The following is a 21,791-nucleotide window of genomic DNA, read 5'->3' as shown; positions in this document are numbered from 1 at the left end:
CGGAGCTGTGCACGAGTTAAGTGAGTTTCGACTCGGAAGAACCGCCGAACTGCATGTCGGATGCGTGTGACCAATGCGTGAACTAAATTAATATGGGGGCATGAGTCTCAGAGTTTAACGGGTTCGTTCTGGCGCGACTTAATTTAAACAGAAGTTGCCTGCTTATAAAATGTTGGTGTGACGTTATCTTAGTACGACTAAGATCAGAAATATCTTGATAGAACGCAGAGTGATGAAGAAGAGACTAGACCGCTTCCTGATCCGCGTCGTATACAATCCCTGCCATTTTCCGGGCACTATCCATCCAGCCAAGCACTCTCACACTCTCTTCTTCGCCAATCACAACTCCCTTCTTACCATCCCGTATGTACGCTGCTATCACGTCGGCCTCGTACCACAATCCCCACCCTCTCTCAACTGGCTTGTCCACAAGCTCGCGAAATTCATTGTTGCCGGCGTCAAGGTGCGGAATATCGTACCATTCGATCTGCAACTGCTGTGGACGGATGAGTGGGAAGGGGATAGAGACTTGCGCATTCGTCGCCTCGATGCGAACGGACGGGGAAACCTTCGGCACGGACAGTTTGTCGGGATGGGTAGCTGATCCTGCAAGAGTAAGGGAAGTCGTTACAATCGCCACACTGTCGGGAGCGGACACAACTATGGTGTTGATATCGTCGATCTTATCCTTGCCGGTATCATATTCAATAGTGCTCGCGTAAGACACCTTTGCAGCCGGATTTCCGCCAAACGCGATGTCAGCCCAGGTAAGCGCGTAGACGCCCATATCCAGAATCGCACCAGCACCAGCACGCTTATCCATCAAACGGGACGTAATATCCATCTCTTCCGACGCGATCGGCACAGAGAGATCAGAGAAGACGCGCTTGACAGTGCCAATTTTAGGAAGGAGTTCAGATTCGAGGTATTTCACGGCTGGAAGGTAGCGGGTCCACATAGCCTCCATGAGAACCACGCCGCTGGACTTTGCGAGGTCGATTAACACCTTGAATTGAGCTAAATTCATAGTGGCAGGCTTCTCGAGCAACACGTTGCGTCCGTTCGCGATCGCCAGCTTGGCCTGCTCATAGTGCACCGGGTGCGGCGTGGAAATATAAACAATGTCGAAGTCGCCACTCTTCAGCATCTCCTCTGCGGAGGTGTAGATCATAGCGCTAGAGACGTCAAGGCCCTTGCGGTCACCGAGCCACGTCTTTGCGCGGGAGACTGCGGAGGTGGTGGACACGCAAGAGAGCACATGGACGATGGGTTCTGAGGGATCGCGCGAGAGGAGAAGATCATCCACAAATGTCGTCGCAATGCTGGAGAGACCCATAAGAGCCCATTTACACTGAAAGACCGTCATGGCGAAAAATTAGCAGCGGCGGTGTCGGTGTCGCGATACCGAGTCCGCCTAGGAGCAATACTTATACCCGGCATGCTATTTTTTCCAATCAGCCAGGCATTCGTCATCGGGCCTTCCGCGGAGATTTGATAGTGTGTTCCCGAGGAGCGATTCCGGAGCGAGAGTTTCTAGAGTCCGGGGACAATCCGCGGGGCGCGGCGGGGAACTTCCCGACGCCGCATGCTCTCCCCGCGCACACTTCCCGCCTCGATATCAATATAACATCCCTAGCACCCGTTGACATGGCAGCTGCAAACTTTTTATGCACTAAGACCTCTTGTATTTTGCGCAATGGACCAGGTAGATTTCCCTCACTTCCTTGCTTGAACGCGGCGCTGACATCCGCAGTTCTCCCTGATCTCCAAAACCGCTGTGCTCACCGGCGCTTCCCGAGGCCTCGGTCTCGCTTTCGCGCACGCACTCGCCTCCGCGGGTGCCAATATCGCGATTTTGGATGTTGGTACACCTGTTGCTGGTACCCTTGAGGAGCTGCGCTTGACATACAATGTGAGAGCCGAGTTTTACAAAGCCGACGTCACAAATCGTGCGGAGGTGTACAAAGCGGTGGAGACTATCGAACAGGAGTTTGGCACAGTCGATATAAATGTGAACGCCGCTGGAGTGGTCACAGATGAATCATTTTTAGATTCAAGTGATAAGAACTTGAGTTCCACCTTCGCTGTCAACGTACGTCCACCTGTCTTCGCGTGATCGATCATGGATTCTAACCGCTGCAGTTCGTCGGCTCGTTCTTGGTAGCTCAAGCTTGCGCCCATGCAATGGTGCGCAAGCGCAAGCGTCTCGGTCCTCCTATGCCTGGCCAGGAATCTGCCAACGGCGCCATCGTCTTCATTGGCAGCATCGCCTCTCATATTGGGACAGCAGTGCAGCACATTTCGGTTTATTCCGCCTCCAAATCAGCAGTGCGCGGTCTCGTAAAGCCGATGGCGATGGAACTAGCGCCCTACGGCATCCGCGTGAACTCGCTCTCCCCTGGACCAATGAGGACCGCCATGTATGAGAAAGTTTCCGCCGAGTCGCCCGCATTTGCGCACCAGATGGACTGTGAGACGATGTTTGGACGTGTAGGAAATCCGGAAGAATTGAAAGGAGCAATGTTGTTTTTATGTTCGCAGGCGGGTAGCTGGTTTACGGGACAGGATTTGTTGGTGGATGGTGGTGCGAGCTCGTGGAAGCATATGGCAAAGTGAGCTGTGAGTGTGATGGCTTGCTGGGTTGTGACTCCGAAGCAATAATTGAAATATAGTTGCATTCACTTCTGCAGTTCTGCTTTACCAGTACAGATTGAGTACGCCGGTGGGTTGACTGTGTTTTACTAGCCTTTGTCCGTGTATGACTAGAGTGGGGCGCAAAAGAAATGCAAGTTCATATAAGCAATAACATGTAATTTAAGTTATGCGATCTCATTGCTAACACTATCGCTGTCTATTCGCAAATGCCAAGCACTTTCCAGTTACGATTCTCCACCACCCCAGCATTCTTCGCCTTACTCGGACCAAGCGTTAACTTCCCGAGCACGGCATACTTTATAGCACCGCCGGCAGCCGGTATATTATTCGCGAGCGAGTTCTTTGTCGCATACGCGAGCGTGGCGAACTTGATGGCCTCTTTATACGCTGCTGGGATGCCGTGCTCGTCAGACGTGGAGAGCTTGAGATCAATGGACTCAAGTTCGGACGCGAGGTCTTTCATCAGTTGCACATTGCGAGTGCCACCGCCCGAGGCAATCACGGAGGTCACATGCGTGCGGGGAAGGATGAAATCGGCCAAAGAGCGAGCAATGGAGAGAGCTGTGAAGCGAGTAAGCGTCGCAAGGAGATTTTCGGTTGATTCGGATGCGTATCGGTCTAATATATCGTCGGCGTACGATGCGCCGAAGTCGAGACGCCAGGCAGAACGCGGTGGCTTCCGGGTGAAGAACTCGTGAGATTGAAGCTCCGACACAAGCGGTTCGATAAGCTTCCCCTTAGATGCCAACTCTCCATCCTTGTCGTAGCTTTTGCCGGTGCGTGCCTTGACGACGTGGTCAATCATGACGTTTCCTGGTCCTGTGTCGAACGCCATCATCTTGCTTCTATCCCTATCGGCGAGTTGCACGTTTGCGATGCCGCCGATGTTCAGTGTAACCGTCGGCCCGCTGTTTCTAAACGCCACAAAATCAAGATACTGCATTAGCGGCGCAGCAGCACCACCAAGCGCGTGGTCGACTGGACGAAACTGTGTAACGGTGTCAATATCCGTCAACGCAGCAACAACACCGGACTCTGCGATGAAGAAACCACAGGCATATCCGCCCTTCAGCCAAAAGTCTGAAAGGCTCGTATTGCCAGAAATGATATAATCGTGTTCTTTCTTGCGATCCACTGGCTCTTGATAAATCGTCTGGCCATCATATCCAATCACATAGATGTCAGCGGGGGTGAGCCCATTGCTGGCGATAAGCAAGTTGGCGGCTTCGGCGTAGAGCGCACCGGCAACGTAGTTAACACGAGTCATTTCAAAAATAGAAAGCTCGTTGTTGAAGGCTCTGAGAATCTTGGCCTGGAGGTCGAGCGGCCAATCGACGGTCAGCCCGTCCACATAAACCGGCCGCGCGGGATGGCCGTCCGAGGCCAGCTCAATAGTGCAGAGCACAGCATCAACGCCATCAAAGGAAGACCCACTGTTGAGACCGAGGATGTAGACCATGGTGCACCGGTTGTCGGAAAGCCCCATAACCGATAGGCGGCGATGGGGCGAGAGCATTATATGAGTGCGCCAGAGTCTGTGAGCATCATAGCGCATATGGGGCGCTGAAGTTAGACTACTGGATTCAAAATGATAATTTGAGCCTCGGAGGATGCTCCGAGAATCGTACTAGCCCGCCATTCTTGTTGCGGGGCCAACCCGGAGCGTGGACGGCAAAGGGAGCAGTTGGAGACTGGAGCACGAGGTGCTTGGAGGCCAAGCCGCGCTGTTTGCGGCGCCCCGCCTCTCGGCAGGGGCCGCGGAACGCCTCCGACGCGGCCCGCGCGGGGAGGGGAGAGGGGTTGGGGGCCGTAGTGAACCAGCTGGGACCGGCAGGGGGCCAGAATCAGAGTTAGTTCGGCTTGTCCAGCTGAAACAAGAACGGCAAGGCGCGACATCTACGGCGTACCGAGAATCATGGGGACAACTCACATTCTCACACACTGCGTGACTCTGCGCTCAGTGAAGCGCGCCTAACGCTGTGTGAGTTCCCCGCACTCCGCCGCCGCTCGTCTGACGCTTCCCCACACTCTTCCTTCTTCCCGTCGTCCCCTCTGCCACGATGTCTGACGACGCGTCCTCTGCAAAACGACTCAAGATATCTACGGCTTGCAATACTTGCCGTCTCCGCAAGACACGCTGCGATGGGGAACGTCCCGCATGCTCGTACTGCCGCTCCACCGGCGGGGTGTGCGTGTACCGTACCGGAGGTGATCAGGCCCTAATGTGAGTTTGCACTTTGGTTATTCGTGAGATTTGGGCTGAATAAAGAAGAAATGAGCAGTTGATTCTTGAACGGTTGAGCCAGATTGAAGCGCGCTTGGATGCCGTCAAACAGCCTTCCATCGACGTGTTCACGACCTCGCATGCCACGCACCTGAGCATCTCCCAGGGATACGTGACACCCGGTCAAGAGTTTGGTTTGAACATGCTCGAAAAACCAAGGTACCTTCCTGCGCTCTCATCTCGCGCCAACTAACACATCCAGCACCCGGCATGTCCAAACACCCTTCTTTCATACTGCAGGCTCTCACAAAATGCTGCACTACTGGCCCCGCATCAGCATCCGCTTGGCACTCAATCCCGGCAACCCACTCAAATACATCGAGGAAACAAACGAGATGGGTGTACCGCCACTTTCTGTCGAGTACGAAAACTCAGTGGTTGATCTGGAGACGGTTCAGTTTTGTATCAAGAATCTGCACGAAAATTGCCGCGGTATCGGAAAGCTGATTGGCGAATTCATCCAAACGTACACGGATGTACCAGGGAAACTGCTCTCGCTCACTTCGCAATCACCATCTACCCAGGCTACGCGACAGCATATCTCGCTCCATGACCTCGACTGCATATCCCTTCTCACTCTCAACCTGGCATCTTGGGGCGCGTTTCAACAGCATTTTTTTAACCCTTTAATCACAATGGTAGAAGATATTCAGCGGCAATCATTCAAGTTTGCGTGCACCAAACTTGCCGAACTCTTCTTTGCGGCAGATGAATATGCCATTCCCTTCCTCATCCTCGGCGCCCATGTCCTCATTCAGGCGGCCTATCCTACAGGCGCATTGCGACTGATTCAAGCGGCCGGAGAGAGACTAGGACGCTGCAACAAGCGGCGGATGAATGATATCATGTGGAGTAAGCAATATCAGGAGTGTTTGAAGTTGCACTACATCGTGGAGAGGTGAGTACGTGACCTCTCCTTTATGTCGGCGAGTACTGACAGTTCTAGCGACATCCTTCTCACTATGGATGGCATCCCCTCTGACGCTACCTTCGCGGCTCTCTGCCGCCTTCCCGATACACAATCATTCACCGACGGGGAAATGAGTTGCATGAACATGTCGATCGACCCTATTGCACAGAAAAAAGTTACTGACTTACTCTTTGAATCAACGCTTGTGCTATGCAGTCTGCAGAATAAAATTCTAGTGGACCTGTATACAATTGAGCAGGCGTATTCACCACCTGTGGTTTTAGCGGCTACACTTGTGGAGTTGAAGTCGTTGCTTTGCGCATGGTTCGACCGGTTGCCTGTCCATTATCACTTCCCGCGTGATCTGAGCAGCATGTCATCAACCCAAACATGTATGCCTGAGCAGCTCGAGCATCTCCAAACGCGATACTACATTCTCGAATTCCTCATGTGTCGTCCGGTCCTCTACTACATCGCTCACGAAAAATACGAAGAATACGCGTCTGCCTCTCCAGACACCAGTAGCACGCACAGCGGCGAATTGCGACGACATCCGTTCTGGGTTTACGACGCGTGTTATCGATGTCTGCAGTGTGCTGCACTATTGATCTTGGGAAATGATCCGGAGCATGCGCGGAGGACCGCAGCAAATATTGATTGGTTTGAGCTGCATATGATATGGGGTGCCGCATTGACACTGCTTCTGTCTGCCGCGACACCATCATTGGCAAATCTTCTTCCCAAGTTTGAATCGATCAACGCGTTAGTGCTAATTGAGAAGGCAGAGGTTATACTGCATCAGCATGGACAGAGAAGCAGCATAGTAAGCACGTGTGAGAAGTACTTTCTTGCCGTAAAAGAAAGTTTGTTGGCTGATGTTGATGGGGCGTCGCCATTAGAAGAAGAATTGGTTGGTAGCGCGCAGTCGGTGTTGTCTGCTGTGTCTGCTGTGGTAGGCGAGTGATGAAATTATTGAACAGCAGTGCACGTCATGGATCTCCAATTAATGAAATTTTGCTATATCTCAACTCGTTTCATAGTGTCCGCGATGCTGAAATTGATGATCATTAGCCAACGACAGGTCTGACAATACTCATTAGAGTCTGTCGTTAGTGTGGGAAGTTGAAAACCTCAATATCTACCTCTGTACAGAGCCACACTATTATGCTCACACACCCAGCCGTCGTACACCAGAATTGGTTCCGCTCACAGATGGCAGTCGTATCTTTTTCATCGCAGTTTACTATGGCCTTGGATATTGACAAAAGCACTAACGTAGTTGATCAGCGAGCGGGCGTGTCAAGCGAGCGAACCACTTCCTATCACTCCCATAATTAACAGAGTGATTACGCAACCACGAGCAAAATTAATTCAAATTATTCCGAACTGTACACAACAGACATTTTTACTTTGTTCTGACGAATGCGCGCATTGTGTCCTCTCTCGCCACAAGTACCACAATGCAGTCCGCCTGGCTCAGTCCTCCTCCGCCGACCACTCGCAACTTCACATCTAGCTTTGATAAGATGACCTCTGGATCAAAAAGCACTAAATTGGCTCCTCTGAATCCAACTTTGACATTCTATCTTGTGAAAGTAGCGTGATAGACTGTTTGAAGGAAATGAAGAATTCCGTCCTAGTTATTTCGAGACGACGACCACAATTTGCTCCTATCTATCGTGTTTTTGGATGCTGTCTTTATATAAATGCAGACAAATTAAGTCACTATTTTATTCATTCTCGCACTTGAGAAAGACCGCCATCTCGGACTTGGACTGTAGGATGATTATGTCAGCTAGCATGAACAATGAGATTCCGAGATGATGGTCGTTGTAACTTGCTTCTCTGTCTGATTTTTGAGTACTATGTTTCTACCATATAAACAAGCGACGCAAAATGTGATTCGATTCTCGTACATCAGCAAGGCCGCCATCTCAGCTTTTGGAGACTAGGAGCATGTCAGCCAGCTTGAACAACGCCATTCCGAGATGGCGGCTACAAGTTGCTATCTTTGGGAGATTTTGGAATAATGTATTCATACCATACTTGCAGATATTGGTGCGATGTTACCGTCGACATTTCAAATAAGAAATACAGCTATCATGGAACTAGAGGCGAGAGAGCAGGGTGAAGTACTTAGGCTGGAGAGACTAGCTTGAGCAATGCCATTCTGTGATTCAGGCTACGTTCAGTTGTAAGATCATCCTGTTTCGAAGCTACCATGTAATGCATCTCGCCCATTTTTTGCTTTTGAATTGCTATATAGTGAAGAGATATCCTGAAACTGGAGGTTGATAATAGGCTCAACCAGCTTTTGCAGCGCCACTCCGAGAATGCAGCCGTGCGAGGCTCTTGCAATCCTACTTTCGTGATGACGCGTTTATGCCATCAAACAACAGCAAGTGCGCTGTGTGTTAATGGATGATGAATTTGAGAGTGCGATCTCGGACCTCCAAGCTATGGGCCAGCTCTGTCAGCTTCAGTAGTTCAGCAGAAGATAGCGGAACTATGTAAGGACACGTGTAACAAACTTGGAGCGAGCCGTCTGGCAAATAATTTGGCGCTGCGTGCAGAAGGGACAACTTGAAGCTGCATCAGATAGCGGCTCCAAAGTTGTGAGTCTCGCCGAAGTTGTTATCACCCCTGTTGGTGAGTTTGAACTAGTTGCGGACACCCCGGCGACGCTTAATATGTAGTCACATAGACCATCTTAGAGCATGTATAGTTATACAAAGACCATGTGGTAATATACCAATGTATATGCATGTATATCAGTATGAACCAAATAGAGTGATAGTCTCTGAGGGCTGTCAGCAGGTCCGACATGATGATAACTTACTTTTGCGAGAATCGCATGTACCGAGATCGACTCCATTGCCGAAGCTTTCCTGTCCACAGTCCAGTAAGTATTTCTAAACACGCTGAGTTCACCACAGCCACCCTGGACGTTCGTACACAGCTCAATGCAGTGACAGCAACGCAGCAGCGCAGAAGCATTTTATCAAATCCGTCGCCTACGAGGCGCGCTACCAGGTTGGCACGGAAGTGACCATGACTACGACGTCCACAAAGCCGCGATGGTAAATCGCATTTTATATTCTGGACTGTCGAAGGACTATCAACCTGTGAAGGGCTGTACGCGACGATCGCCACCGCACCACGCCCATAAATCCGTTCGTCAGTAACCTCAGCGTGAGTCACATCGCGAGGACGTCGGATCGTCAGAGTCTGATCCTCTCCATGACCAATATCGAGTGTGACCTCACGCCGATCAGCATGTCCGACTTGGCATAAGTAACACACCGAGAGTTGAAGGTTGTAACGATGGCAGCAGATGCAAAAGCAACCTTGAACGAGATGTTGTCCAAAATCAATTTCTTGCTTCTATAGTGCTGGCGAGCAAGTGATAAAGGCTGTTGTACTGAACCGAGATTAGGACGCGAGATACAAAACACTGACGAAGATCGAACAAATGTACGGGTGCGTGTGAAAACACGAACTGGATGGTGACTCCGGCGGCGGAAAAGACGGGCTAGTTGTCATATCCACTGAGCCACAGTAGAGTTGATTCAACGGTTGAGAACGCGTCGAGGTGCAGTGAATGTGGTCTAGGAATTGTGTACTGCCATCGGGGACCAGATGCTCCATGCGGGGCGTCTTGCGCTCGAGGACGGTCGTGACATCATTGCTTGCCGGCGAGCACTCACATGTGTGAGACGGGTCAGTTGCAATTCGATGCATCATCCGACCCATCCTCGGTTCATATTCAGATACTAGTTACACCGTATTCAGAGCTGTTCGGCGGCGGCTCGCAGCGGGGCGCGCTGCAGAAGCCCTAAACCGCAGTTAAGGGAAGTGCGTAGCGAGCCAAGCAGCCCGGGACCATGACCGCGGCGCAAACCTTGAATTCGTCGCGGCTAGCTTCGCAGACTAGTCTTCTCCGGTAGTCTAATCGATGTCTGGGCAACAGTACACAACGCACTCCGTCTATCTTCGATGACTTCAGAGGTATTGATTTAATGAAGCATTGTCGCCTTGAGCGGTACTATGATATACTGGACACTATGTTCCAGCTTAACAAGCGGCTCATGAGTCGCTGGCGCGCTGGACTCATTTGGATGGGCCATAAGCTAAACGCATCTCGAGGAGTTTGCCTTTCACAGGGAAGATAGCACAATGCGAAAAAGTGAATGCACAAAAAATGCTGATATTGTAATACTCTGCTCCGAAACTGAAGATCAGCGATTTAATCGACAGGTTGCTGTGGTTGTCAATATAGCTGGGAGATTTGGGACGAAGAACGCACCGCTCGACGAGTACACTTTAAGGAAGCAAGTATTGCTATTTGTACACGCAGATACAAACTTGGCCTTCGTTGAGTATGACATTTATCTAACATATTCCTCGTCCGTCCATAGCGGTGTCTCCTGAAAGTCGTAAAGTTCGCGGTGCGACCAAACGATGTCGCACAACCATCAATAAAAAAGCCCGAAACGCTGACAAAACGACCTCTGCGGCGTTCCCCGCGGGGGGAGAGGGGGGGGGAAGGGGGGAGGTCACCCAGATTATATCCTTCAACTGGAAGGTTTTGTCAGTGGTGTTTGCGTAGTTAGCGGAAATAGTAGAGTTTGTAGTCGTCATGGACTCTGCGCCGGTGATGACCTTGTACGCGTCGCTAGACGAAGCACCAGGAGCGGCGTTTAAGTAGCCAAGGAGGAACGCAGATCCGTGGTTGCTGTAAACCGCGTACGACGCGCGCCATCGAATTAGCGATGCGCTGAGCTTCCAGGAGTTGCTGGACACATTTTTGAGGTGTGTGCAAAGCACGACAAACGTATCGCCGTAGAGAGAACCTGAAAGCAAGTAATCGTGGCAATGCGATAACTACCCGCACCAGAGTACTTAGACACGTCGTAAAAGACGTTTCCGAGCCAAAAAAACACATTAGAGTACGTAAGCTTGAACAGAATCGAGTCTTAAAACCGACGACAGATTCCCCCGAAGCAATACCGTCATCGCCACCCACACCAGCATATTGTCACTGGGACCCCAGCAAATCGATCAAAATCCGACATCTGGTTGCTGTTTGCGCCTTGGATTGAAAACTCTTCGAACTTGTTAAACATAACCTCGTTCGCCAGCGCAATTCGGCGCTTAGTCCACGACACGTCCACGTAGCTACTACAGTAACTTAACTCTTCGTCATAGGAACCGTCGCATTCAGGTCTGCTATCGTTTAGTTCACATGTGTGGTGTCGGTAACGTCGTCTGGGTGAATCACCTAAGAGAGCATGTGCACGGTAGAGATCTCAAGCACCGTGTGAGCGCCGACAATACGAGCGCACCTAGAGACCGAGAGATCTTCATTGTATGTGGAATCTGCAATGAAATCATGAACAAGAGCCCGGAAAAGTGTTAGATTGATATATAAAGATAGCAAGACCTTGAACTTTCCCGCGTCGAGGGCTTATGGAAGAGATGCGAAAAGTGGATATTCCCTGTCTACATGGCCAGGTGCATTAGAAATCCGACAGAACCAATCCAAGTGAAAGACATGTGCATGAACGTTGTCTAGCATATGAAAATCGAATTCTTTACAATCTTCCAGTTTTGCAACACGCCTGGTGGCACGTACTTGAACGATCTGCGGAACGATATGAACACAAGAATAATTTCCCGATATGGCATGTTGTAGCCCCAGCATTCAAAGAATATCTCTGAAGCGCCTCGGTAAGCAGGCCAGTGAATAGTGCCGTGTGGGAATCTAGCCAGGAGAGTATAATGTTACATTCGACATTTCCGGATGACCAAAGCTCGATCCACGGGGCTCTCATGCTGCGTCTCTGTTATCCTGTGTAAATGGCCGGCTCATTCAGCTCACATCTGCTCGGTCCAAAATCAGCTTTGACGCAGAACAATGAAGCAAAATACTCAGCTTTAGGCCGGAAATCGACTCTCGCAACCGCAATACACACCGACTCACTGATAGACAAGTGACGCTTTCATCAGCCGAAATGACACAAAAATTAAACTATAAAGGTTAATTTGTACGGAAGCTACGAAGTAAGATGGGACCATCTGGCGCCAAGCGCAGTACGGGATGCCAAGTGATGTGCTAGTGCTCTCCTGTGCCAAGCCCTCGTCGCGACCCTAAGGTGATCCAATCATGCCACGATTCGTCAAACACGTTTCCTACATGCGGTCGACGTCTATACCGCACCACTGGAGAGCACACTGTTTGGCAAGTGGGTTGTTCAAGATCTAGCCTAAGAGTGTAGAGATGCTTGGCGGATCGACGATACCTCATCTCTATATCTACCCCAGATTGGGCACGTTCGCCTGGAGGCGCGCTCTGTCGTCAGACGCGGACTCAACTGGCAGTGTAGCAGCTGCGCTTGTATCCTTGTGGTTACATGTTGTGTTGTATTGCCGCCGTGAAGATGGTCATCATCAAAAATCTCATCTTCGCTTCTTTATAACACACTGTTTTACTCGTTTGCTGTTTGCGGTGTGGCTGCTTTGCAGCTTACTGCTGCTGCATCAACACAGAAGTTCTCGACCACTACCTATGATGATGTCATCCGTGTCCAGTCCTGAAATATGCGTTACGACTCCATGAGCGACTTCATCTAATTCTCTCAGACTGCGAACGGACTTAACGCAACCGTACTTTACACGTCCGAGGTGAGATACTACAGCTCTCGCACCGAAAATGCCTGATCCTCGCGTTGTATTGGTGTTGCGTCGACGATCCAGTTCATGAACCAGTGTGTTCTGTGCATGCAGAAGGCTGTGAACTGCCAGGTCGTCGATCGCGCCTGTATTATGCCGGAATACAAGTGGATTGGCGTCGGCTGCGACGACGGTAACATCTCCGGCGAATATTCAACTATCTTCTATTGTCCTGAGCTTGTTACGATCCGCTCCTGGGACTACTTTTGGCTCTCGCCGACTTACACAGTCTCGTACAATTACACTGGCGCCGGCAGTATCCGCATCGCCATTGTTGGCCGCTCACGTCCGCCGATGGCACCAAGTTTAGTGCTATCTGCACGCATTGGGATGACCAATCCAAAGACGCTCGCCAGTACGCTGCGTCCATAATTCGTTATCGCAGCGCGTGTGAGACCAAGAAGGGGGGTGAGGTTCTGCTCTTTGGTGATTTCAACTCTCCGTCGTTCGGCTCGGATGACGGCGGTTACAACATTATCACCGGCGTGGAAGACATGGTCAGTGTCAACGCGACTTTTCTCAAGCAATACAGGTCTAGTCTCTTAGACTCTTTCGTCATGGAAGATCTACTCAAGAACACTCCTGCGCAGAACTACTCTGGCAACCACGCCACTTTCCAAGGCTTCGTTAAGATCTCAGATACTTCTCATCTTAAGAGAATCGACTTCATCATGGGCGGCAGCAATTCTACCATCACCCCGCTTCGCTATCGGATGGAAGAAATTGTTGTTCGATAACGGCCACTATCAGAGCGATCATCGTCCTGTTGTTGCTGACGTGAAGCTTGGTACTTACAAAGTCACTGCAAACAAGTAAGCGTTGACTGGCTTTGTATATTGAAGGTTATGGCTTTGGTTCTATTAAGTATCAATTGAATGCAGTGAGATAACAGATTGAATATTCATATTTTGTGGTCGCCTGTGCTGCGCCAATATATTTCACGACATCATTTTCCAACATGCGGGCTTGGATCAAAAAATTTGTAATGGCCCTTTTGGAGCACGGCGCGCCAGGCCATGACTAAAACTCTAGAGAGACGATGCATAGCCCTGAACACAATATTATGCCCACCAGGGTTCGAGTTAGCTTGGTTAGCCGCTTGGTTGGTTAGGCTTAATATCATGCTCGGCTATCGGAATTTGAATTAATGGATAATATTTTGCGTTTAGCTGCAGAGATGCCTGATCTTCCGGCCGTCGGCTCCATGAATTCATATAAGCCTGTACTCGCTTAGTAGCAGAAAAAAAATTCGAATAATATATGCTGCCATCTAGCCTCAACAAACGGCAATCTTTTGTCCGATTCGTCACGTATTTGCCCTCGCGTCGCCGTCTCGCATGCATGTAATACAGAAGAAACTATTGCAAACACACACCAACGCTGAGCGGGGAGAGGAAGCCTGCGGGCCCGCGCCTTCTCCGCGTGTTTAACCCCGCTTTTTAAGTTCGGCACTACTCCGCAATTTGAACAAGATTTTTCATGGAGCTGGAGGTCTACCTCTGCGCTAATTCTCCTCGAACTGGCGCTGTCTACCGCGTTAGTATTCTCTAATCGAAACACCTCAAACTGTTCATTCATATTGGTTGTTATATTTCCCCCAATCGCCGTAACTCACGTCGAGCTTTGGCTCCGTCGCATGAATCTGGCCGATGGTATCTTTCTGGTCATTCGTCATTAACATGCACATCTGTCATGAAGTTGCTATTCTTCGATATTTGTGATCTCGTAGACTTAGTTGCGGCGCGGCTGGGAAGAGGCGATCGATGTTTGGAGTTGCAGAGTCACATTGCACACCACAGTCTTGTGCGGGGTAAGCTGCGTTTGCGAATGTCGCCATCTGTCAGCATCATACCCTTTTTGGCTTAGACGTTAATTGGATAAGATGGGCTGGAGTTGACAATGCGGCAATGACACAATAAAATAATAGAAAAGAGACAAATTAAACATGGAAACCGGTGCTCAGTTCTAAGAGAACTGATGGCCGGCGGCGGCTCTCCTCTCCCAGAGGAGAACACAGACCCAGCAGACAGACACCTAGTTCCTAGGCGAGAATGGAGCCTAGAGGCGATATCCATATTACAAGGATATTAGAAGTGTTGAATTCGTTGTCTGGGTCGTGGACATGGTGACGGGGCCCTAAGGCGAGGTCAAAGTTAGAGCGGTCGAGATGGGATTTGCATGAGACCCCACACAGTACCTACGTCATCGCTACGTCTATGATTAAATGGGCGCGTGATTTCCGTTTGCCTGCGGGCTACGGCAACCAGGAAATCTTGCCTCCAATTTGACGAACTAATTTATACTGTTCCAGCAAAAAAATATCCGAAAATTTCACCACCAATTTCTTGCCTATATTTGGTTTAGCGCCTTACGATGGAAGAGAATCGTCCATTAGCCGAGTGAGCAAGACCTAAGGCTGTATCCTGCCTTAGAAGAGGTTGTAAGCTCATACTCCCAGTTGGAAGCCGTACATGTTTTCTCCTTCTCATCATCTCTTCTGTCTGTAAGCAGCCAATTTGCCACCTGATTTTTGTGGTGTACTTATTCGGTTATTCGAAGGAAATTGTATACAATTGAACCGGCGTTTGACTTTCGACGCGTTCTCTTCGCCTCTGCCTTTTATGGAAGTCTTTATCGGGTCTTCTGTGTCTTTTTTTTAGCGCCCGACATGCATGACTATTGTCTGGATCCAGGGACTGACAACGCTGACGCGAGAACCTTCCCGTTGGGGACGAGATGGCGATGATGTTGTTGTCTCATGAGTACGATAGCCCATGCTTCTGCTACACTGTTTTGGAGCACCCAAAATATGACCAGAAACTACGGCCTGTTTGGACGTGGCCGACAAGGTAGGTAATACTACTCAATCCCATTTTGTCCGTCTTGTCTTGCGACCATGGCATCGAATGCGTTATCATCTGCATGTAGTATACTATTCGTGTATTGAAGGACAAGTACGCGTGAACTTCTCTGTATTGCTTTTCTCACTTTTCGCTCCGCATGTGTCGTTGGTGCTTGTTCCCACCCCATAACTTACCCGCACGCTACTCTGTATTTGCCAATATTTACCGAAAGATGGCGGATTGTGTACTGTGTGAACTTGATCGAGAACAGCCCGCTGGACAGTTGGGTCCAGCACGAGTGTGATCCGGGTTTAACCAACCGCCGGCTCGCGTGAGAGTGCCACAGACTGATTTCATCGGTCATCGGACCTCCGAAGTCGCAACCGTCGGTGAGAGTGCTTTCACTTTGCTCCCACATGCCATGTGTGCCTCTGCCAAATTCGTACAGACGGAGTCTCGGAGCGGACTTTAGCTAGGTAGTCTGAGTAGCACTAGGGCTTCGAGTAGGTTGGGATATGTCGTTGTTTAATTTGTCTGCCAATAGGCTACCAGTTAACCACCTTGCTACCAGTCAGTAGCCAGTCGGAAGATGGTTAGCCTAACCAAACGCACTCTGTATTTGTTTGAACTCAGCAAGCTAGCAAACCGACATGTCGAAAGCACAATTAGCCTGCAGTAACCCTACCCTGCTGGCGACAAAGAATTCTTTTTCCCCGCACGAAACCAACGGCGACAGCACGAACCATCCTGGTCAGTGCTTGGAGAGAACACCGTTAGTCTGGGGTAGCGTGGAGAAGCTACCTACCTACCTAGGTCAAATGTTCGTATCGTGGCTTCCTCTGGCGAGGAGAGTGGGGAAAGCAATATTCCTGGATAGGTAACCCTGGCCAATGGACTTGGGTCTATAAATACCTTACCAGGACGTGGTGATATGTTGCGATTTCAAGCTTCAAGCTCGCAGCAAGCTCAGCACGAGGCAAACACAAACACAATCTTTGTCAAGCCACGCAACTTTTCCGTGTTTCTTGCGGCCAGTTTTTGTTCACAATGCCTTCTTTATTTTCATCTCTTGTGCTTCCGAGCATGTTGTTTTGGTGGCAGGTTGTCGCAGGATTGTCCTCGTTGTCGGAGATATGCAACTCGACTTTCATTACAGACGCTCTTCCCGTTGACGCCTACACTGGCATCGAGATCGACAAGACATCTCTTATCGTCAACCAGCTTGACAACTTCACCGTCAACAGCGGGGGTGCTTACAACATCTGCAACATCACCTTCAGCTACACCCATGTTGGACGGGACGATACTTTCCAGGTAAACTACTGGCTCCCTGATCCGGCTGCATTCCGCAACCGCTTTCTTGCCACGGGTGGCGGCGCTCTCATGATCAACGGAGGCGCCTCGGGCCCGTCTGACGGACCTGTCTACGGCGCTGTGTCGGGGCGGACGGACGGCGGCTTCGGCAGTTTCTTTACCGAGTACGACACGGACGGCGTGGATCTCCTGGCCAACGGAACGCTCAACTACGACACGCTCTTTTCCTTTGGCTACCTGGCAATCCACGAGATGAGCGTGCTGGGCAAGGCGTTGACCAGATCGGCGATGCAGATGGACGCCACTGCCAAGCTCTATTCGTATTACGAAGGGTGTTCGGAGGGCGGCCGCGAGGGCTGGAGCCAGATCCAGAAGTTCGGCGGAGAGTGGGATGGAGCAGCAATTGGGGCGCCTGCTCTCCGCTACTCGTTCCAACAAGTCAACCACCTCTTTTCGGGCGTGGCCATGCAAACACTGGGTTACACGCCGATGCCGTGCGAGCTCGATACCATCGTGAACGCGACCATTGCCGCCTGCGATGCCTTCGACGGACGGATTGACGGAGTTGTCTCCCGGACCGATCTTTGCAAGCTGCACTTTGACATGTCCAGCATCATTGGCACGGCATTCTACTGCGAGGCAGAGCCGTCATACGCCGGCGGACCGGAAGGCTCCCCCCACGGTGCCGAACCGGCGCAAAATGGGACGGTCTCCGCGGAGGCCATCGCTGTCGCAAGAACCATCCTCGACGGCCTGCACGACCTCAGCGGAAAGCGCGTCTATCTTTCGTACCAGCCAAGCGCCACCTTTGCCGACGCCACTCCTCAATACAACGATACCATTGATGCCTGGGCTCCGCCGGTGGATGGTGTTGGCGGCTTGTTCGTTGCCCGTCTGCTGCAGCAGCTCGAGCTCTCTGCTCTGCCAACAATCGAGGGCGTCACATACGACACACTCCGGGACTGGATGGTTCTGGGTTACCAAATGTTTCAAGACACGCTCCAGGTCAACTGGCCCGACCTGACGGACTTTTACGCCAACGGTGGCAAGATCGTTCACTACCACGGCGAGTCGGACAACAGCATTCCGCCGGCATCCTCGGTCCGGTACTGGGACTCGGTTCGCAAAATCATGTACCCCGGTATGTCTCTGCACCAAAGCGCCGAAGCTCTCGGTGAGTGGTACCGATTGTACCTTGTTCCTGGTGCGGGCCATTGCAGCTCCAACACTCTGCAGCCCGACGGCCCCTACCCCGACGCGCCCTTGGCCGCTGTCATCGCCTGGGTCGAGGACGGCATCAAGCCAGTAATGTTGAATGCGACGGCGACGTCCGGCGCCTATGCGGGCGAGCAGCCCCTTTGTGCTTTTCCACTGAGGCCTCTTTTTGTTGACGACGGCGAAACTATGATTTGCGAATACGACCCAGACTCTCTCGACACTTGGTTCTTTGACTTTGACTCAATCCTCATGCCAGTCTACTAGGGCAGGGCACATACTATTTGTCTTATTGAAGTTTATTCCGCCCGGAGGCACTAGTTAAGCCTAAAGGGCTCGCATGTACGCCTCTTACATAATGGTAGTCGATGTTTACATAATAAACTTCTTTCTTCTCGTTTTGGGCTTTTCCTTTCATCTGAGTTGCTTGTATTATCCCTTCTCGTCCATCAGGTTTGTTGAGCATTCCGACCTCTTGAAGATTATCTTCCAAGTGTTCAGGGTCCTATCGATGGTGCCTGAAGCCAGATCTACTGCTCGTTGGGTTGGTGTGGTCGTTCGCAGGAGGGGTTTGTTAGTGGTGATGTTCACTCGGCTGGGGACGATTCTCCTCCAGCGCCGGGTGCTAAACTAAATATAGACGAAAATTTGGTAGTAGTGAAGTTTTAGCGCACTTTGTCGTTAGAACAGTATCGGTTGGAATACAAACCTACATGAACTTGGAGGCCTTGCTCGGCTTAGCCGCGACGTTAAAACTAATAAATAAATAAATTGCATAGAATCACTCCCCTTAGCGTGTTGACGTATTGTCTACGCAAAGCACTTTATCACTTTCTTATCGAACATAAATTCTCTTGACTGATCAGCAAGCAGAGCCACGATACCTTCTGAGGAAGTGCTTTTGTAGCACTTCAACGGAAAGGCCGAAGTCCTTTGCGGCCGCCTTTCTCGACCCCAGACACCGCACCACCTCCATCACCGCCGCCAACACGTCACTGTAGACGAGGTTTCGGCATTAGTCCGCCGTACCTCTCCGAGAAAGGCCCTACAGCTTAAAGTGTGGCACGCCAGTCCGCTGAGCGCAAGACCGCAGAGAATAAAACAAGTTGGGGATCGAGATCGATCCTTCAGGGCGGATCACGTCGCGGTTGGAAGAGGAGACGATCGCGCCCAGCTATGCTTGGTTATCGTATTATTTTCCCTTCCTGGTTCCCCCCACCAGAGAACAAGGGTCAACATAAAGCCGGCAAGGACCCGTCTACACATTCCCCTAGCATGTGTTGAGGAAAGTGAAGGGGCACGGCATTCGTGGCAATACTGGCGTCTTTACCTCTCCTTCTGTGGCTATGAGTTCTGTTCAGTGGTATACAGTCCAGAAGGTGCTTCGGACTTGGAAGATAGCAAACCCCATGGTCTGCCTCCTTCTCTCTTCGTCTGTCTGACTATTCGAACGGGACTTTCAGTGAGAGAAGTATAGTATCTATATTTTATAGGCTATTGAAAATCCTATTATCTATCTGGATGCCTATCAAACTTTCTATCCTTTCGTAGATGCATCTTGTATTTAATCTCCGCTGTAACAGCATCTACCGGTATAATTCTTTGGAATACAACCTTGGGATCAACCCTCGCATATCGTGTAATTGTACGGTATCTCGTCTTCGCTACTTATAGCTAGAGAACAAGTGTAGTAGTGCCGGTAGAGATAGTCGGCGCCGCGAGGTATGGCGATAGGGGCACCGCGAAACCCGACTCAGAGGGGATAGAATGGCGACGATTCGGGGAAGGCTAGGGGAAGGGCCGATCGGTGACCATATGCTAAGCCCAGCCGTTCCCGCTGTGGTTGCAAGTACGCGGTCTGGCGCGGAGTCCACCGCACCGCCGCTACGATGGGTCTCAATAGGATTGTCTGTCGTGCCAGCATTAAAGGCCAGCATGGTAAGTCAAAGACAGAATCGGGCGGACTTACGGTTCAGCTGGTGGCGCAGGAGATGTTCTTGTGCCAGTAAGCGTTGCTGCGGGGGGAGATATGACGCCGCGGGGTGTCCTTGCAGATGGGGCGCTGCCCACGGCGGTGAGTGCTAGACATGGAAATAGGCGATGGTCCACGGTGTCGCGTATGATCGAAGGGGCAGGCGGTGGTGGGAAGAGGTGAAAAAGAGAGACGATAAGATTGACGTCTAGTCGGGGGAAGTGCAACACCTGCAGGGAAGGAAAGAGGTAACGAACTATTGTTATTGGGCTGTATACGAAATGGCACAAAGAAGTCGAAGACGCGGTTTAGATAGGGGGAAGGTGAGAGGGGTTGGACAACCATCAAACCAATAGTAACTCATCAATTCACGAATTTACAACCATCAATCTAGCTCTCCAATTCTAACTTGCAAAACACGAGCCAACAGGATCAGCAAAAAACAAAGCACAAGAAATACACACGCATATCGAAGTTTTGGCGTTAGGCTACACGATGTGGCATCATGTGAGATTTTGTTTCCTTACGATGGAATCCCAGCTGCTGCAGAACGGCGGGACAGCGTCAGATTGGTTGAGCTTACTTTGCGTTCTTGGGCATGAACAAATTTTGCAGGCATGTCAGTTATTAATTATTGAAATTAAAATTGATGTTTTGAGAATCATTTTGAAAAGAAAAAAATTGCTTGCAGGCTTTGGGAAACTAAAGCAGCATAAACAAATCCACCGTAATCAAATAATTAGGAAAGACAGCAAAGTCGTCATATTGGCTACCGAGAAATCATAACCATTCTCGAAAAAAGAGACTGAGAAATTTGGATGAGAAAAAGAGTGAAATTAAAAAAAATCGAATACTTCTTATCAACCAAGAAGCAAATAACGCCACCTCATCGCTTCCATTCCTCCTATTCGTCTCAGCCGTCCACACTCATGCATACTCTAACCTTGTTATCTCCTCTATGGCATTACCTACCACTACACGGGCACTCTCGCTGAAGATAAGACAGAGGAATGGCTGTCCTGCGACTTGCTCCCGTCTCTTGGGCCGGTTGCTCTCATGATATCTTCTCCCTTCTGCTCTTCCTCTTCCTCTTCCGACAGCTCCAGCATCTCCTAAAGACGCGTCTTCCAAAAGGTCCAGCGTGCCATCGACAGCTCTGACCGGTCCGTAAACAGTGCACCCGGTGCCAGCTCTTCGTCGCAGCTGTACACTTCCATGAAGTTGCGTGCGGCTATGCCATTGAAGGAGTATCCACATCAGAATTTGGCCAGTATGATTATGTCAAACAGCATGCATTGTGACATGATAGTCAGAACTTGATTACATCTGTCTGATATTCAAATTGTATAATTATACTGTGCGATCATATCCACACTGTAATGTTTATGTGATTGTTGCATGACAGAATGGCCTTCCTGCCAGAATTTGGTTGTTATGACGATGTATACTGAATAGATTTGGCAGGATCGAACAATCTGATATTTCGTCAGTGATGGATAGCAGAGTATACATTTGTTCTGGCTAGAAGTAGTGACAGTGTGGGGGCAGAGTGGTGAGATATTTGAATCAGTTAGTCAGCAAAGCAAGATGTAGAGGACAAGTATGGAAGAAGAGGATCAGCAGTAGAGGAGGACAAGTGCAAAAAACAAGGACCAGAGTTGAAGTTGAGGACAAGTGTTAGAGATGAGTGGAAAGACAGAAGGCGGAGAACAAGCAAGGGCGATAGGAACAAGGGTTGATAAGTAGGGTAAGTGATATAGATGAACACAAGGCACAAGAGGCAGACAAGGTTTGGAGATGAGAACATGCACCGGAGTGAAGACAAGGGCAACAGAATAGTACATGTTTAGAGACACAGGGTAGGAT

At 50.2% G+C, this 21,791-nt stretch overlaps 7 protein-coding genes across 7 annotated transcripts; 4 read left to right on the top strand and 3 right to left on the bottom strand.

Moving 5' to 3' along the window:
• Positions 1-20: 20 nt before the first annotated feature.
• On the bottom strand, positions 21-1,518 carry V1518DRAFT_420803 (uncharacterized protein). The gene has a single exon (XM_066905077.1). The coding sequence runs from the start codon at positions 1,364-1,366 to the stop codon at positions 245-247; it is 1,122 nt and encodes a 373-aa protein (XP_066757764.1). The 5' UTR covers positions 1,367-1,518; the 3' UTR covers positions 21-244.
• Positions 1,519-1,592: 74 nt separating this feature from the next.
• V1518DRAFT_420802 (uncharacterized protein) lies at positions 1,593-3,007 on the top strand. The gene is made up of 3 exons (XM_066905076.1): positions 1,593-1,705; positions 1,754-2,092; positions 2,143-3,007. The coding sequence occupies exons 1-3, from the start codon at positions 1,697-1,699 to the stop codon at positions 2,614-2,616; spliced, it is 822 nt and encodes a 273-aa protein (XP_066757763.1). The 5' UTR covers positions 1,593-1,696; the 3' UTR covers positions 2,617-3,007.
• On the bottom strand, positions 2,768-4,453 carry V1518DRAFT_420799 (putative anhydro-n-acetylmuramic acid kinase). The gene has a single exon (XM_066905075.1). It carries the CDS (start codon positions 4,208-4,210, stop codon positions 2,852-2,854), a length of 1,359 nt encoding a protein of 452 aa, XP_066757762.1. The 5' UTR covers positions 4,211-4,453; the 3' UTR covers positions 2,768-2,851.
• Positions 4,454-4,715: 262 nt separating this feature from the next.
• On the top strand, positions 4,716-6,813 carry V1518DRAFT_428890 (uncharacterized protein; the record flags this gene model as incomplete). The annotated part of the gene is made up of 4 exons (XM_066906107.1): positions 4,716-4,879; positions 4,928-5,098; positions 5,142-5,837; positions 5,886-6,813. 4 exons carry the CDS (start codon positions 4,716-4,718, stop codon positions 6,811-6,813), a joined length of 1,959 nt encoding a protein of 652 aa, XP_066757761.1.
• A 3,862-nt stretch (positions 6,814-10,675) lies between these two features.
• Positions 10,676-11,343, bottom strand: V1518DRAFT_80864 (uncharacterized protein). Its single transcript, XM_066906681.1, has 2 exons — positions 11,131-11,343; positions 10,676-11,075 (listed from the first exon to the last, which is right to left on the bottom strand). The coding sequence occupies exons 1-2, from the start codon at positions 11,241-11,243 to the stop codon at positions 10,862-10,864; spliced, it is 327 nt and encodes a 108-aa protein (XP_066757760.1). The 5' UTR covers positions 11,244-11,343; the 3' UTR covers positions 10,676-10,861.
• A 1,331-nt stretch (positions 11,344-12,674) lies between these two features.
• On the top strand, positions 12,675-13,318 carry V1518DRAFT_428889 (uncharacterized protein; the record flags this gene model as incomplete). The annotated part of the gene is made up of 2 exons (XM_066906106.1): positions 12,675-12,890; positions 12,938-13,318. 2 exons carry the CDS (start codon positions 12,675-12,677, stop codon positions 13,316-13,318), a joined length of 597 nt encoding a protein of 198 aa, XP_066757759.1.
• Positions 13,319-16,078: 2,760 nt separating this feature from the next.
• V1518DRAFT_420781 (Tannase/feruloyl esterase) lies at positions 16,079-18,324 on the top strand. Its single transcript, XM_066905074.1, has one exon. The coding sequence runs from the start codon at positions 16,472-16,474 to the stop codon at positions 18,218-18,220; it is 1,749 nt and encodes a 582-aa protein (XP_066757758.1). The 5' UTR covers positions 16,079-16,471; the 3' UTR covers positions 18,221-18,324.
• Positions 18,325-21,791: the final 3,467 nt, after the last annotated feature.

Source organism: Limtongia smithiae (genome assembly GCF_038497785.1).
Source record: "Limtongia smithiae strain NRRL Y-17922 unplaced genomic scaffold V1518scaffold_11, whole genome shotgun sequence".
In the NCBI taxonomy this organism is placed as follows: Eukaryota; Fungi; Ascomycota; class Lipomycetes; order Lipomycetales; family Lipomycetaceae; genus Limtongia; species Limtongia smithiae.
This window is presented reverse-complemented; position numbering and strand designations above follow the sequence as displayed.

Bases quoted from the DNA above. Each gene is read 5' to 3' on its own strand.
- V1518DRAFT_420803 (XM_066905077.1), bottom strand. From the start codon at position 1,366: ATGACGGTCTTTCAGTGTAAATGGGCTCTTATGGGTCTCTCCAGCATT.
- V1518DRAFT_420802 (XM_066905076.1), top strand. The intron at 2,093-2,142 runs GTACGTCCACCT...TAACCGCTGCAG, and splicing joins GTTCCACCTTCGCTGTCAAC to TTCGTCGGCTCGTTCTTGGT.
- V1518DRAFT_420799 (XM_066905075.1), bottom strand. From the start codon at position 4,210: ATGCGCTATGATGCTCACAGACTCTGGCGCACTCATATAATGCTCTCG.
- V1518DRAFT_80864 (XM_066906681.1), bottom strand. From the start codon at position 11,243: ATGATTTCATTGCAGATTCCACATACAATGAAGATCTCTCGGTCTCTA. The intron at 11,076-11,130 runs GTGATTCACCCA...AAACGATAGCAG, and splicing joins CCGTGCACATGCTCTCTTAG to ACCTGAATGCGACGGTTCCT.
- V1518DRAFT_420781 (XM_066905074.1), top strand. From the start codon at position 16,472: ATGCCTTCTTTATTTTCATCTCTTGTGCTTCCGAGCATGTTGTTTTGG.